The following is a 15,738-nucleotide window of genomic DNA, read 5'->3' as shown; positions in this document are numbered from 1 at the left end:
CTACTACCAGATAAATTACTCATAAGCATGAACAAATACTTTATGACTAAAAATCTCAACGAGAATCACCAAAGTTATAGCAGCTATCTAACGAAATATCAATTTGAAGCTAACTTAGAGTTGAAGTTTCCCAGTTACAACACAAAAACTTCAGCTCTAGTTACAAAACAAAAACTTCAGCTCTAGAGCTGAACTTCAGGCTCGGCTATTAGAATACTTAAGTTTTGCGTGATTTCCTTTGCTACTTCAGCCCCATGTGCTAAAGTTATGCGAAAAAATGAGTACGCTTGTAATTTTACAAAACAGACACAAGTTAAAATATAATAAAAAAACAAATATAGATACAAATGCCCCGTTAGAACTTCTTAAAGGCCAACGTCTAGGCCCAGGCAAATATTGGGCTGGTCCACTGAATACCGATACTGCTCTCTCCCAAAATGTAAAACCCCCAAAAGCAGCAAACCATCACTCACGCGCGCGCTCTCTCTCCGACCTGAAACAGCAAGGTGAGACCACTGTTCATCTCTCTCTCTATATTCCTATTCCTATTCCTATTCCTACTTCTCAATAACTCCGTCAACCTGGAATTAATAGTTAGTCTGAGGCTACTTTTGTAAGTTCATGTTAATCCGTAAAGCTGACTCTGTATTGTATTGCTGGCCTTACACGTGGTGTTCTTTGTGAATTGTAAAATTGAATACATATCGTCTCTTCTGTGACTTTTTTGCTTCTCAAGTTCTTCCTCTTCGTTTCTTCGTCTCTGTCAATATTCACTTTTGCTAAAGGTATGTCTTTCCCAATTTTTTGATTTTACTAGCTAATATATTGTTTATTGTTAATTATTCTATATGGCAGATTATCCATAGGATTAATTTTATTTTTAAGTTAATACTGAGATTTTAAATTCAATTTACTTTTGAAATTTTTGATTTTATGGTTAAATTGTTCATGAGTTTTCAGCGCCTCTGTTCTCTCTATACTCCACCGCTATGACCGTATATCTTAACTGCAAATATCTTATTTATTTGTGTAAGCTAATCAATTTTCCTTACTTTTTCTTTAGTATGTCTTGAATATCAAAATGTTTTTTGGCTATTGAAGGTTTAGTCAGAAAAAAAAATTGTTGCTGTCATGATTTGCCTTAATAGCTTTCTGGGTTTGTTTTGTTCATATTCCATTTTTTCCTTTTTTTTTTCTTTTGCTATGTTTGATTTTTGTTATTAAACAGTTGATTTAAGTCTAATGCTATGAAGAAATAGTTAATCTAGGATGAAGTTGAAGGGTAGAATAGAGGAGGAACTTTTTGCGCTCTCATTGATTTGCCTCCTGCTCGATCTGATCTCAATAGCATAAATTTATTTGTTTGATTGATATGCAAATGGCTAATCTGTATGAAATTTGTTTGACCCTTGCAATGCTTGGCATTTTACAGCTGGATAAAATTCTATTTCATGGTTTCCACCTAAAATTTATTTGTTTTTTACGCCATGGATAACCAAGTTTATTATCAGATTTGATGTGAAATGTAAATCATCTAGGGTACTAGAGGCCATTATATATGAAATGCATGCCGGCCTGGTGTATACAAGAAACTCAAGTACACCGTCAATGAAAAATTGACACACTAGGACTACAATTTGTATATTAATATGATGGTGTCTCTGACACTACCTTGACTACATTTTTGAGGTGTATTAATGGCTTCAACTCGCTACACCTTTTGCTTTGATATATACTTATTTTAACATTTTTTGTTTTTTCCACTCTTTTTTATCAGCACCTTTTCTCTTTTACTTTTTAAATACAAAATATACACATCAGCAAAGCAATTGTTAACGAATAACTTCTGAGAAACAAGTTAGTAAGGTCATTGAAAAAATAATTAACTTTTAGAATAAAACAGACTGCATAAGGTTTTTGAAACATAACCCCTCTAGGATGTTAAGCACATACGAATGACCAAATGGTACATGTAACTGTAATTGGAGAGGTTTAATATTTTATAGGGTACTTTGAAATTAATTTGGATTATGGCTTGAAAAATTGGATAAGGAAGAGAAGTAGAGAAAACAGAGACACACATCCACAGGAAAAGGGGAAGACATGGTGTGTGACGAAATTGTTGGAGATGGATATTGCTAATGCTCTTTAGCTAGATTGGCATCTGGATATATATATATATGTTGGAGCATTTGAAATACTAGATCTATCTAACAGATTTCTAATCAGTTTTTACTCTGAAGTTTGAAAATCTCATAAACTGCATGATAACAACGAAAAAATCTGAATATAAATCTTAGAGAATTTGGTGGCATGACAATGTTAATGATGTAGGAGATAAGTTTCACTGGTTATTATGACGACTACTACAATAACAATTAATCTAGCTAACAGGTTCAATGTTCTTGAATTGTTTCTAAACAAGAGTACAAAAAGGAGTGATGTATTTAGAAATTAGAAATTTTGTGTTATATAAAAACGTGAATTTAACTGCAATATAGTGTCAAACATAGCTTGTCTTCTATTCTAAACAAATGTTGTTTGGCTTAACGTAGATGTTCAGTTGCTTACAATCACATCCGCAGATGCCAACATGCTTCAGGGATCGAACTTTTTTTTTCCGCTTTCAGTTAAGCTCATTTTATATTTACTTTTACACCATGACTTTAGTGAACAAGAATCTTTTCGTAATTTAGGTGGGCAATTAATCATTTGATGAGGTAGCTGCTCTCTACCAAGCAGAGTATGTTTGTAGGCTTCTCTTATGTTTGTACTTTAGATTGAATGACAATTTAACTGAAAAACAGCCAGCTTTGATCTTTCGTCGCAAAGGTTAATTGGCTAATATACATGTTCAGTAGCTTATGCCGGCATCTATAGATACAAACATCTGGAGATATTTTTTTTGAGTTACAAGCCTGAGCTACTGCCAGTTGGAGACATGTATATAAATACAATATATGAGATTCACTATTGGTATGTAAATATTGCCCATTTTACTATTTGGAAAAGATAAATAAAAACCATTATTGTATAAAAAGATTAAAATAATTGCTTGGTTTATTCTGATGCGAGTTTTAGTGATATATTATTTTCCTTCGCATTTCCATTGATTTGTGGGTTTGCTGGTCTGATTTGTGCATCATTTTAGGATTGTCTATTGACGTTTTCTGTTTGGGACATGTCTAAACAGTTAGGTTCTCCAAAAATTAGTGCATTTAGAGGCATCAGAAATAGGTCACCAATGCTATGAAAAAACATCTGATTTAGGATGCAACTGAAGGGAGACTGAAGAGAGGAATTTTTTTTCTCTCTGTGATTTGCCTACTTGCCTACTGCTCAATTTGATCTTAACAATGTGTGAGTGTGAAGATAGTTGATTATGTTGAAAGATAAATTTTTTCATGTGGGTTAAGCGGATTGTCTCTTTAGTTGCCCTCTTTATGTTGTCTTTGCAGTTCTATAATATATGTTCTTTGGATAGCTTTTTTCTTTGGTTGGCAAAGATGCTCTTTGAGTAACTTATTGCCACCTTGATGTTTCCTTTATATTACGTAATTGTTGAGAATATGAGCTCATCCAGTAGGTACAATAGTTTTGTTCTTCATATGGGTTCTCTCAATAATGATTGTAGCTTAAATGTAAAACAGATCTTAAGACGTAAAAATGTTCAACACGTTTAAATGTGTGGAACTTCTTCGTTAAGATTATTGGACTTTAATGTTTTTTAACATCGTTTTGTTCTTATATGGTGTTTTTTTACTGTATATGTTAATTTATCAAAAGGTTGCAGGAAAAGTAACTCATCTCTATCATATGGCCTTTATCTATCGATTTTGGCTGGCCTAGAAGGAGGGTCGGCCTAATTGTTCTTTTGAACAAAATTTTAAGATAGTATATATATTTTTGTACTGTAGACACTGCTCGATGTAATTACTGCGTGTCTTGTAGATTTATATATATCTAGAAGATCAAATAGTCTTTTACATTCTTCTAAACTGATTATGAACTAAATTTAGTGTTACAACAGTGATATTAATTCATTCTTTTGTCTACTGAACAATGAGAAATAAATTATGAGACGACAACAACAATCGCACTTTTCCATGGAGATGTGCGTAGTAGCTATTTTGTATCTCAAGTGTGAACTGTGCATAGGGGACATATCATTGGGGTTACGAAAGTCAAAGGCTCTAAAGTGGCTTCTAATTATCAAAATATCATTTGATCAACTGTCTCATGCTTAACTTTTGAATGTATTATAATTTCTTCTTAGTTGCCTACAACAGGAACATTTTACTGTTATTTCATTGGACAAGTTCTTTGATAAAAACAAGGTCTTGCTTTGGACCATATAACGGCCAACAACTTCAATCAATTATTTTAACTTTCCCAATTGATACTATGCTTTAGGAAAACTGGTAACTAAATTAACTTCACTGGAGGTAGATTGGTCCTCTATTTCGTCTTTACAAGGACAGCCGCCGCCATCAAATACTCCCAAAAAAAAGGCAAGCTTAATTTAACGTTAACAGAACTCTTCACTAAATATTTTGGTTAGAATCAAAAGGAAGCACAATGTCTAACGGAAATATATAAACTTCGATTTGACAATCGTGGCACTTCGATTACTTAATGCGTGGCTTTTTAAATTTTTGACAATCGTGAGCTATTTCTATGACGTATGAGAATTTCATTTCTGTAAATTCTTTAGATGTTGCATTGGTTGTTTCTGTTTATATGCTCATTCATTTCTTCCTGTTGGTTATATACATATTATGTTACTATATAGGTGCATGAAACAATAAATTGGAAGTTTTTAAGTGCAAGGATAATAGAATACTAGGTTTTTGTCTGTTTTAAATGGTATTGGTTTTGATCGTAACAATAGTTATTGTCAGTTCGATAAGAAGTGTGATTTGCTTTACAGACCATCTGGAATTAGTTATATGTCAAATAGGCAATGAATAGGATGACCGTTTGTGTGATTTTTAGATCATCCAAATAGATTTTTCGAAGCGGAAAATTTCGCTAGCCGTTGTTGTGGGAATGGGTATCCAACAATTGTAGTTTGGTTTGAACAAGGCTAGTAGAAAGTACACACAGTTCCCTAGTGATAGAACCACATCATGTAGGTCAATCTGCTTGTGATTTCATTGAATCATTGATTATATGTACATAGATTGGGAATTAGCATCATCTCAGTTCTTTGGAAGCATAGTTTCCCCTGTGGCTTTAGCTATCCTGTAAAAACCGCTCTTGTTTATGGGCAAGAGACTGATTGACAGTTGCAGAAATTTCTTGTTAAGTATAATAGTAGAACCAAAGAAATCACCTAGCTATTGTAAAGATTAGTTGCCTTCAAAATTTGTATTTCTGGTGTAAAGAAAATATAGTTGAAAACTTAGATCAGTTTATGGATTTTATAGGTGTTTTGGGAATGCAACTGATGCAGCTATGCTGTAACTTGTAATTTTTTGGGTACCTTCTTGGTCCTCCTTTAATGAAACCTTTACCTTATCCAAAAATAAATAAAATAGTAGAGCATTATACCAGTGAAATTTGGCATTTGCCTTTGCACTTTTTCCTTTTTAGCCAACACCATTAACCCGATTATTCACTTGGTCAGAGCAAAAAGTTTGATGCTCTATTTTTTGATTAGGGAGAAACTGACCATGGTATTTAAAGAAGAAAATACTCCGCTTTTCAAAATTTACTCTTCAGAAGTTTTCATGACACAGTCAAAATTATGGATTTTATCCATTCACCTTTTATAGTGTCTTCTTTGTCACTTATCTCTTTTTTCTTCATTAAAAGGCTTTACAGGCCGTAAACATATAGCCAGGAGTAGAGATGGAGCTATGATTTCAATTTTATGGGTTCTGGATTAGAATGACGACTTCAAGTGCTAATAATTGGGTTCTTAATTTAATATTTGTTCATATTTGATGAAAATTATAATACAAATACACTGTTTGAGCAAAAGCTATTGGGTTTGAGCGTTTGGCCAAACCCGTGGCCGGGATTCTAGCTCCGCCCCTGACCAGGAGTAATGTGAAAAAGCCCTCTTACTTCACATTGTTATGATGATAGCTTAAATGAGTTATTATATAAAATAATCTAGTTGACTCAGAAAAGGTTGGTTGTATTCTGTTATTTCACTTTTGGTGCAAAGAGAAGTATGCTGATGAAGCTGAATCACTCCTAGAAGTCATAGAATCCCTGTAAGCTGAACAAGATATAGTTTTTCTGAATTATGCATCTTTGGTAACTTGTAAATATGGTTTCCAGCACTTTGTACTGCTGATTAATATATTGTTACCTATTCCAAAAAAAAGAAGGTTGGTTGTGTCACATAAATTAGTTCGGAAGAGAAATTGTATTGTTACTGAATTGTAGGTCTATTTTCAGAGAAAATGAAGAAAGGCATTCACCCTCAAATGCAATGGATATCCTATGTGACACAAAGTGGACGATTGATGCATGTTATGATGACCAAAATACACCAAACAGGCAAGGTTTATCACATTAGAGCAAGGCGTCAAATGGCTCAAAGTGTTGGTCAGATTGCAAAGTTTAAGCGCCGGTATGGTGAGAAGGAGGAGGAGGTGGTGGAGAAAGCAGAGAAATGAAGGTTTAAGTTGGAAAAAGAATGAATTACCAGTCTTGGGCTCTCTGATGATTTTGTGGATGAATTCATCCTTACCTTTTCCCTCTTCATTTCGTCTTAACTTTTCTGTTTAAGGAATGAATACTGGTCTTCTTGTATGCTGTCACCCCTTAAAATGTTTGTGAAACATTAGTGAAGAAACATTGGCTCATCCTACTCTCCTTGTTTGAAAGTATTTTATGAGGTTTAAGAAACTTTAGTGTCTCTATCTTCTTATTTGGAATTATTGATGCTTCTTCTTCACCCGTGTCAAGTGACCAAGTTCTTATGGTTCTGGTGTACTTTTTTTTGTTGTAGCAAATTCCTGACTAACTTTTAAGAAAAGGAGAAATTAAACTGTAGGAAGTAGGTAGCATGTTTGCGTATCTCCCTCTGTTGTTGCCTGTCTTCAGTAAGCTAAAGGACAAAGCTGTTATAGTGTTGTAGTCACATGTTTTATTGTTCCAAAGGTGTACACAATAATATGATTGTTGCTCAAAATTGAACACCATTCTCATTTACCTGTTGTGAACAGTTTTATGAGATCTTCTTTCTTTTTGTTAACTAAACTATTTTCATTACCAATGGTAGTATGTACGGCAAATACAAAACCTGACAGTTGAACCATAGGTGTCAACTATCAGCAGCAATCCTTCTCTTACAATTGTTAGTTTCTTATTCAGCATTTTTATTCGGGGAACAGAAAAAGTTTTTTTTGGGATCAAGATGAAATATTTAATATATGTGCTAGATATGAGTACATAAAGGGACTTTCCACTGGAATATAGCTCCCAGTCCCCAGGGAGTAGTTTACAACATATTTAGATGCAAAATGTGGGGGAAAGGGATATAGATTTGAGCTCTTAAGAACTTTCTATTTGCTTCCACCCTTAGCTAGTTAGTCAGTTACATGGTTAGCTTCTCTGTATGTGTGCTTCAGAGTCGGATTACCAGCCTGAGGAGGAGTAACGTGCAATTATCAATGAGGTGAGGAAAATGAACATTACCTATTTGAAGTGCAGTAACTACTACATTTGAGCCTGTGTTGATTTCAAGTGGATGTAGTTTCTTTCAAATTGCTATATCTGATCGCATCTGTAAAGCTGTTTGTTCTGCAAATATGTTAATTGTGAAAGTATCATATAGTAGCCTAAACTCCAGTCACCTTTGTGATTTCTGGAGCACCTCCTATTCCTCCTATCCCGGGTTACTGATTACCCAATGGGGAACCTTCTGTAATTAATTTGTTGTAGTTTTCTTGGAGGGAGGCAGCAGTTATCTTTGTCCTTTGATAGTTTAGTTTGTATATTTCCTTCTTTTTCCTGTAAGCATTATGTATTCGGTAGCTTTTGCAACGACTGAGTTGGTATTTAGAAGATCCTTTTTATTATTGAAGTGGTTTTTGATTTCGATTGATCCATTTGTGCCAGAGTCAGAAAGGGAAATGTTCAGTCCAGAGGAAATGTTGACTTTAATAGTTATCATTAGAAGTATAATTCTGTTAATCCAGTTCTTATGGAAGAGGGAGGGTCATAATTTGATGTAATTTGTCTGTCCAGGTCTGCCCAGAAATTTTTAACACACTGCACTGCGTAAAAATATGTGCTATGGTCCCTTGCTTATTATGGCATATTTGGCTTTCTTCCCCGATTTTGATGCCACTTTCTTTTAGCAGAGCTCCATGCTAGTCCTTGTAGCAGGGATTGATTCAGCACCTAATCACAAGAAATTCTTGTCCCTCCCCCTTGTGAATTAGAGAGTAAAATTATACTCCTTCGATTACAATCAATTCACAATTGATAAAGTAATTACTTGGTCAGGTAAACCGTGGTAGTTATGTCAAGAAAATGAGTTTTCTGCCCTTTTAAGTTTGTCGTTGATTCGTTCCTTAATATTGAAAGCCCCTATATGGCTTTTGAATGTAGCGTTGGGAAGAAGGGCTTTCCTAGTTTACAAGTAGCTTTGATTCAATTCTAATTCTAAGTGTCAAGTATAGAGATAAATTAACTCGACTCATATACCCTGTTAATTATCTCTTTTGCAAGTTGAATAGCCTTTCTGCATCTCCAACTGTCCAACATGACAAGAAAATACTACAGATGAAAAACACAATCAGTAATCACTTATCCAGAAAATACAAGATTAACGAGCACGGATCAGAACAGGAAATCGATGGTGGCATTGAGGCAACAAGGAGACAATGTCTCAAATAGAAAATAAGATGTATTTTGTTAGCTTTTTGTAATCTTCACAAACTACTAGAATGAACTATGGGCTTAAACGTGCCACTTTAGCAAAGCTCAAGATTACCTGTATGAAAAAATCTTTTCCCTGTGTTTGTAAGTGTAAACACATTGACGAACTCATGTGGGCATTCCTTAACCCGAGGTCAAATGGACAATATCTCAAATACAAATGTAATAAAAAGAGAAATGCGCGATATTACAGAAAGAAACACACTGAACATGAGGACGGACAAAAGGACAATAATTCCCAAATATCTTCATTTTGCTCAGCAACACAACTCTATTAACTGTTTGTTAATTTTGCATCCAAGATTACAGATTTTGAGGGGTTAACAAGGCATGAGTAAGATGTCTAATAGATAGGACAACCCCCTACTCGTATTCCTAGCAGAGAATGCAAGTGCAATAATCTCTTTATTCATCACCACTATCCTCGCCTTCAGCTTGTCCATCTTCATTTTCATTATCAGAGGGGTGCTCGGCAGCTTGTCCATCTTCATTTTCATTATCAGAGGGTTGCTCGCCAGCTTGTCCATCTTCATTTTCAGTGTCAGAGGGTTGCTCTTTCATCTTGGCCTTCCCATTTTCCACGGGTTCTTTCAGCTTCGCTTTTTTGTTAGATTCTGCGGATTTCATTGATCCTGACTTCCTTTTAGAGTTCCTTTGTCTGAATACTGCAAAAAGAAAGAAGAAAACATAAAGGCAAAGATAGCTGTAAATTCATTCACAGTAAACATTCTTTGATATCATAGTGCCTCACTTGTAATCAGATAATTAAGCCCATTTAAAGCAATAATCTATCACTTATCACACATATATACTGCACAGAGTTCTCTGAAATTCACCATTCAATGATGTAAAATGCATGACGAGCAAATGATACTTGTCTGACTGTCTGAAGCTTATCACAAGAGGAATCTCGAATAGGACACCAATTAGAATCAAAGATGATCCCAGACAAGGTAGAATTACAAATATTGATGATTCATGATAGTTTAAAGTGGAGATTCAATGAGGTAATGATTACATATTCCATAAAGAAGGGGGTAAAAGCAGGGGCGGATCTATGTACATGGTTCGGGGTGGTACGCCACCCGCAAGTTTCGGCGAAAACTTTATGTATATATGTAAATATGTATAACAAATAGGATATATATTTAAAGTGCCACCCCATAAAACAAAAGTGGCAAAGGTGCCAATGGCAAAGGTCTGCCTTTTTGTTCAGCAGGGCAAGACTTCGAATCCTGGTGGGAGCAAATAATTTTTTGGCTTACATTCAGTTGCAATTTAAGGAGATTAAATACACTACACAGCACACTCTTCTATATTTTATATTAAATGTTTGACTTTTCTGTTTGTTTGATTAAGTATAAACAAATAAGATAAAATAATAATAAAAGTATTCTCTTATAATTAATATCAATATTAAATGATTGTTTAGTTTGTTACATAGAGCGTGATGTATTTACAAATATAAGTAATGATGTCATTATTGATCGTTTTCAAAATATGAAAGCTCGTAGAGGACAATTGTAAATAGATTGTGTATGATATTAAAAATATTGTTGGAAGTTTTATGCTTTGCGTCAATTAGTTATAGTTATTATATTTTCTTTCGTTTGATCTATTTGTCTATATAAATAAAAAGGATGTATAACCCGAACCGACGCTCGAGTTGATCAAATCGATTAGGTCGGCACCCGTAACCCCTAAATCCTGGATCCGCCTCGGGGTAAAAGAGGTTCGATTGTGTGAAATATCAGATAAGTTGCAGAATTTATGAGAAGAATATCTGCATACATGTACAAAAAATGGAAAATAGTTTTTTCCTTCTAATTCATATGAAAAAATATTCAAATACTTGAGTATAATAAGTCGGGACATATTGGTTCTAATACTCACTGCATGTCCTGGATAGGTGAGACAAAAATACAAGTTGTTAATTTGCATATATTTGGCATTAAGACCGATAACAAGATCAGCGGCTCAGAGTGATCAATAAGCAACATTATGCTCAACTTGTACAGGGTAAAGAGAGCTAGTGAGTCTGGCAACTCTCAAAATTATCCCCAACCTTAAAATGCCCCCATAAGAAGAACTATGAGCATTTATTTTCTAATTTCAGCACTTTTTGTTGTTTTGACCTTTAATAGAGTGCCTCTGAACAAGCTTAATGTGAAACCTTCCATTAAAGGTTTCACATTTCTGTTCCAGAATAATTAGCCATCGTCGGGAGACAAAAACAGTCATTAGTAACCTTTTGTAGTGGATTTAGACCTGGTGTATTAATATACATCTACTCCTCTCCTCACCAACTATTCATTACCTTTAAATCTCTTTGCCCTAACACAACAGAATCGGCATAGCTGATCATTTCCGACCCTTATTTCTCAGTTTAACCAAATATATGTAAAAATTAAACGATTCTTTGCAGTGTGAGTAGCAGTGAGGAAGTGCATAGAGATTAATACTCTGGTCTTTCTTTCTACCTTCTTTATTTGGGTGGGAGAGAGGTTTCAGATACAGTTAGAAGGCCAACTCTCCATAGTAATGCAAGGTGATCTAATTTATTTGAACTAATGTATGGGGTACTGGTACCCCAGCTTATCCATGTTACTAAAATAAAATTGAACAGTTTCAACCACAGAACATCCCATTTTATTCAGGAAGACCACAACAAGTGCCAGCCTCCAACCTGATGAGGCTGCAGCGCAGCTTTGGTTTTAGGAAAACAAAGGACAAACAATTGTCTCGTCACTAGTATAAATATGCTTAACTGCTGACCTAAACAAGCTATCAAGTAATCATGCACCTGATTATGCTACATAACCTGCCAATTTTAGTTACACCCTCTATCTCATTTTATTTAACTCGATGGAACTGTTTACATGGCAAAATGAAGAAGCCAATCATCTTTCATTAGCCCACCTCTGGCAAATTTAGTTCAGTAATATATCTTAGTTTTAGTAGAAAGATATTGCTAAAGCTTTCAAGCAATAAGAAGAATAAGAGAAAAGATAACTGTAATCAACACTTTGTTTTGCCAATTGATATACTATCCATTACTGTAGCACATGTTCACTTAATTCTGAAAGTAATATATAAGAAGTAAATAGACACAACAATCTAGAAATCTGACCACAAAGTTGACATGTGATTGTAAGAATTGTGAATAAAAGGATTTGTAGCCTAAGATGGAAAAGTGCTCAGCATCATGAGAAAAATACATCATTAAAGACTTCTAAATCAGTGAAAAGAAACTGACCCTCGAGAGAAGCTCTAAGAGGCTCAATGAACTCGGGAAACTCAATCTCTTCAAGAGCCTTGAACACATCCTCCGCATTTATCGTTTGCCTCTTAGACTCCTTGCATATGTCATTAGCACTGAAATTGAACAACTCAAATGAGCTCACTCATTGAACTGAAATATTATAGAAGAGAAAAAGAAAACATATGTTTCCATCTTCTTTCAACATCAACTGATGATAATACAACGTTTCCTCCATTTTCTCAACTGTCAACACAAAGCATGCCTTTTTATGTTCCACTTCAACCAATCAATTAATTATTGTTTGCTCAGATCCACAATCAATCACTTTATATTCATTGATTTCCAATTTTTAGGGTTCATCCTACTAATCACCAAAAAATTTAACTATCAACCAGTAAAAGAATAGCCAATACACAGAACCCCATTAAAATCCTAGATCACAAAATTTCAGAAAGCACCCAAAGTCCCAAAATAAGCCAACTTCAAGTCAATTTACAATACTAAATTTCAACTTTAAAAAAAAGAAGCTGAACCTCAATAACATCACAATCAATCAGAAAAAAGGCTTAATTTTGTAAAGACCCTATTAAATCCTGGATCACAAAAACTCAAAAAACACCTAATTTCACAACAAATCAATCATTACTTTTTTCATAATTTTCGGGGAATTTGTGGAATTTTATTTTAAAAAAGGAATAAATTGAAGTGAATATGCAAAACCCAGTAAGAGCTTACGTGGCGGAGAGGTAATGGATGAAAATGCGGGCGCTTTCGGAGAACGCAAGGAGAGAGTCGCGGAGAAGAGAGATGTCAGTATCGGTGGATAGCTGGGAAAGCTTATCCTTCACAAGCCGGCGCACGATAGTCTTGGGCAGAACCTCTTGCTCTATTTGTACTGGTGCTGATGGTAATTTCTCCTTCTCCTTGTCTTTCTGCTTCTCTATTTCCGCCATTGGAACTCTGTGTTTCGCGAATACTGAAATTTTTTTAGGATTTAGGTTTCTTTTCCCGCCATACTTGGAAGAGGGTCTTAAATATTGTTGTCTAATATATTATGTTTGTTACGAATAGTTTGTATATTGGATACTACTTTGGATGCTACATTGGATGCTCATGCTGTGAATAACTTAAAGATTAAATTTTCTATTTTATGTCCATCATCTTTATTTTTTATGCCTATAAAAGGCCATGTAATTGCAATGAAAAATTATACCAAAGTGAAAGAAGAAAACACTTCTCCATTCTCTCTGTCTCTTCTTGTTTACATTTTACTGCATTGCTTTTATTTTATAACACGTTATCAGCACAAAGCTCTAATTTTATTCTTAACTCCCGCTAAGTTGAGCCATATTTTATTAAGGTATGTATCATTATAATCATCTTATTTATGGCAATACATATCATATGCTCACTGTTTGCAGATTACTTGTGCGCTTGGGCATCTTAAATAGTTTAAGTACATTACAGTGATTAAATAACTATTTCCTTCCGTGTTCAACTCTTAGAGGACCTCAAAGTCATCAAACTAGCTGTGCACTAATGTCATGGACTCCCTGGATCAAAACATATCTTTAAGGCATTTTGAAGAACTGTGAGAAATGAATTGACAAGCAATAATTTTTTAATTACTTTATATTTGTTGGAACATATAAATAATGTTAGTCACGTTCAATTCTATTAACACATATATATCAATAATATAAAGTGAAATGAAACAAGTATGTAATTTCTACTTTATGGCAAGAATAAAATGAAATAGTAGATTGTTAACATGATATAGCTCTATTTTTATTTCTTTTACCTTAATCGTTTTGTTTTCATTAATTGTTTATTATTATAATTATTTCTCTAACTTATTCATCTTTTATGATAGTTTTCACTATGTCAAATTTATCAAAACTTGAATTTGTAGCACTTGACATCATCGGAAGGAACTATTTATCATGGGTTCTTGATGCTGAAATTCACCTTGACGCTAAAGGTCTTGGAAATACTATTATACAAGGAAATGAAGCATCAAATCAGAATAAAGCGAAGACCATGATTTTCCTTCGTCATCATCTACATGAAGGGTTAAAAACTGAATATTTAACCGTAAAAGATCCACTTGAATTATGGATTAATTTGAAGGATCGATATGACCACCTAAAACTTAGGTATTACCGAAAGCTCGGTATGAGTGGATACATTTAAGGTTGCAAGACTTTAAAACCGTAAGTGAGTATAATTCTGCTATCTTTAAAGTAAGTTCTCTATTAAAATTATGTGGAGACACTATTGTCACACCTCCTTTTTCACCCGCGCCCCCGCAAAGGCGGCGCAGAGGGAGTTTTTCCAATTAAAGGACAATCGAAACGAGATTTATTATTTAATTCAGAGTCGTCACTTGGGAGATTTATGGTGTCCCAAGTCACCGGTTGAATCCCGAATCGAGGAAAAGATTGACTCTGTATTACAGTCTGCGAACCAAAAATTCGGATAAAGAATTTTGTTAATCCGGGAGAAGGTGTTAGGCATTCCCGAGTTCCGTGGTTCTAGCACGGTCGCTCAACTGTCATATTCAGCTTAATTATCTGATTTTATACAATTATGAACCTATGTGCAAATTTTAATTTTTAACCGCTTTTATCATTATCATTATTATTTAATAGAGATTTGCAACGTTGTGAAAACGTATCTCGAACAACGTCACATCAATGTACCCGTGGTCATCGATACATTTCGACTCCGTTGAGATTTGGATTTGGGTCACATAAATGTGCACCCGGGTTTAAGAAAGTAAATTATTAAAGGTGCGCCTAAAGCGACTAACGCGTTGTTATTTTGGTCGAGGCCGTGAAATTCACTAAACGACCCGTCCTGAATTCTAAATGTTTTATTTTACCCCTTTATCGAGGGCCCCACAATTTATTGGTTTATTTGGCGAGGCTCGTCTCCTCTATTATTTGTTTTAAATGGAAAATCCTAAAGTAACTATGATTTCTATTTTTGTTGATCTCTAGTAAAAAAAAAGGTCCTAATCGATTTGTTACGGGGTTGGTGCAGACTAATTGGTTATGATGAACCAAAGCCAAACATCGGGCTTCGAAACTGGCCATCCGTATATCTCAACCTAGGCCCAAGCGCATACAGTCATAAAACGGGACCTGGGCTGCTTGTTTATCCATCTGGAGACTACACCTCTTGGGGCAAAAGAAATGGTTAAGCCCATGTGACTAAGCCAAACACGGTAGTTCAAATTTGAGCAAATGACCAGTTAACAATTGTTCTAATGCATTACTCAGATGTTGTTGATCAGATTAACACCTTAATAGCTAAGGAAAACTTATCAAGTTTAATGGACAAATCCGATAAACGTGCACATTCTGATGTTTACTAACATTCTTGTACTAACTTGAAAATACTACTTCAAACTGATATATCAATTGATGCTTAAGGTAATTAATCATCTGAGGTTACGATTAACTAAGTGGCTGATTGATATAACTACTACAAGCTTTAGCTTTAGGTGAAGATGCATCAACCTATATTCATATTAACAACCAGATTACCTATGACCAATTCAAATAATT

The 15,738-nt window shown here is 34.6% G+C and overlaps 1 protein-coding gene and 1 long non-coding RNA gene across 3 annotated transcripts; one reads left to right on the top strand and one right to left on the bottom strand.

Annotated features, from left to right (window-relative positions):
• The first annotated feature begins 374 nt into the window (after nt 1-374).
• LOC107808203 (uncharacterized) lies at nt 375-6,913 on the top strand. 2 transcript variants are annotated; one of them, XR_001653088.2, is made up of 2 exons: nt 375-506; nt 6,412-6,913. It is a non-coding gene; the product is annotated as an uncharacterized LOC107808203 (long non-coding RNA). The 2 variants fall into 2 exon arrangements; XR_001653087.2 differs by lacking the exon at nt 375-506 and adding an exon at nt 513-785.
• Nucleotides 6,914-9,043: 2,130 nt separating this feature from the next.
• On the bottom strand, nt 9,044-13,194 carry LOC107808204 (DNA polymerase II subunit B4). The gene is made up of 3 exons (XM_016632696.2): nt 12,902-13,194; nt 12,161-12,279; nt 9,044-9,569 (listed from the first exon to the last, which is right to left on the bottom strand). The coding sequence occupies exons 1-3, from the start codon at nt 13,117-13,119 to the stop codon at nt 9,310-9,312; spliced, it is 597 nt and encodes a 198-aa protein (XP_016488182.1). The 5' UTR covers nt 13,120-13,194; the 3' UTR covers nt 9,044-9,309.
• Nucleotides 13,195-15,738: the final 2,544 nt, after the last annotated feature.

This window comes from Nicotiana tabacum, chromosome 18 (assembly GCF_000715075.1).
Source record: "Nicotiana tabacum cultivar K326 chromosome 18, ASM71507v2, whole genome shotgun sequence".
NCBI classification, from domain to species: domain Eukaryota; kingdom Viridiplantae; phylum Streptophyta; class Magnoliopsida; order Solanales; family Solanaceae; genus Nicotiana; species Nicotiana tabacum.
The sequence above is the reverse complement of the archived record's forward strand: the minus strand, read 5'-3'. Positions and strand labels throughout refer to the sequence as shown.